Genomic DNA, 1115 nt, shown 5'->3' on the forward strand with positions numbered 1-1115 from the left:
TGTCATTGGCTTGTTTAGTTTACACTCGAAGGTGATTGGGCTCTCGGGCGAGATCCCAATTCGTCAGTCACGACTGACGTAACGTCGAACGTGACTGACTGAAAGGGAACTGCATTAGTCAAACGTCTGGAGTAAACATGTCTCCTTTCAACACGTCCACCACACACCCGATGAGATCGAATCAAGATGCAGGATAATTGCGCAGAATGCGATAAAGGGAAACATCTGCACCTCATACTCGTAACTCTTGTAGACTTAAAACTTTATAAGTATTGAATAATTTAGTCATTGAAATTTATATTGTAAGTGCATATACTTTCATTAAAAATATTTAGTTTTATTTCAGTAATTATTAAAAATGTAAGTCCAAACCTATATGACTTGCTTTTTTTTTTGCTTTTTTAACTATTTATTTTATTGACACATTTCATGATTTATTTATTTTTTAATATATGTATTTGTTTTAATGGCATTTTAATTATTTATTTTTGGGCATTTATTTATTGACACATTTTGTATTAATTATTTGTTTACTGACATTTATTTAGTCATTTATTTATTTACATTTTATGGACACTTTTAATTTATTTAAATATTTATTATTTTTTTATTTTTAATTATTTACTGACATTTATGTGTATTTATTTATTTTTTATTTATTAGAAACTTTTAATCAAAAATGTATTTATTATGGCACTCAGAATCCTCCATAGGCATTTGACACTGATATCTTAAAGGCACAGTACAGCAAAAATCAGCCTGTTTGATTCAGCGGGTCAGAGAGAGGCCGTAAAATGCTCATGAAAACTAAATTGTGGAAATAGGTGGAAAATAAAAGACGTGTTTTTGCACACTTTTTTGCCAACCATAGAGCAGCTTTCAGTAATTTGGCTAATTTGACTTAATGCGCAGTTATCTGGTCTTCCTGTGAATTCAGCTCAATCTGAATCGTCCAGAACAGAGCACACATTTTGTGAGACTGAGCATTACTGATGGCTTCTGCATGGAATGATCTCATGCGTTGTGTGTGTGTTTGTGTGTGTGTGTGTGTGTGCGTGTGTGTGTGTGTGTGTGTGTGTGTGTGTGTGTGTGTGTGTGTGTGTGTGTGTTTAGAG

The 1115-nt window shown here is 33.0% G+C and overlaps 1 protein-coding gene across 1 annotated transcript in view; it reads left to right on the plus strand.

Annotated features, from left to right (window-relative positions):
- ltbp4 (latent transforming growth factor beta binding protein 4) overlaps nt 1-1115 on the plus strand; it is a 79260-nt gene that overhangs the window by 65100 nt on the left and 13045 nt on the right. The window contains exon 20 of the mRNA XM_016537340.1: nt 738-789. Coding sequence (XP_016392826.1) covers nt 738-789 — 52 coding nt within the window. The remainder of the gene's footprint in view (nt 1-737; nt 790-1115) is intronic.

Source organism: Sinocyclocheilus rhinocerous, unplaced genomic scaffold (assembly GCF_001515625.1).
Source record: "Sinocyclocheilus rhinocerous isolate Xijiao unplaced genomic scaffold, SAMN03320098_v1.1 scaffold3870, whole genome shotgun sequence".
NCBI lineage: Eukaryota > Metazoa > Chordata > Actinopteri > Cypriniformes > Cyprinidae > Sinocyclocheilus > Sinocyclocheilus rhinocerous.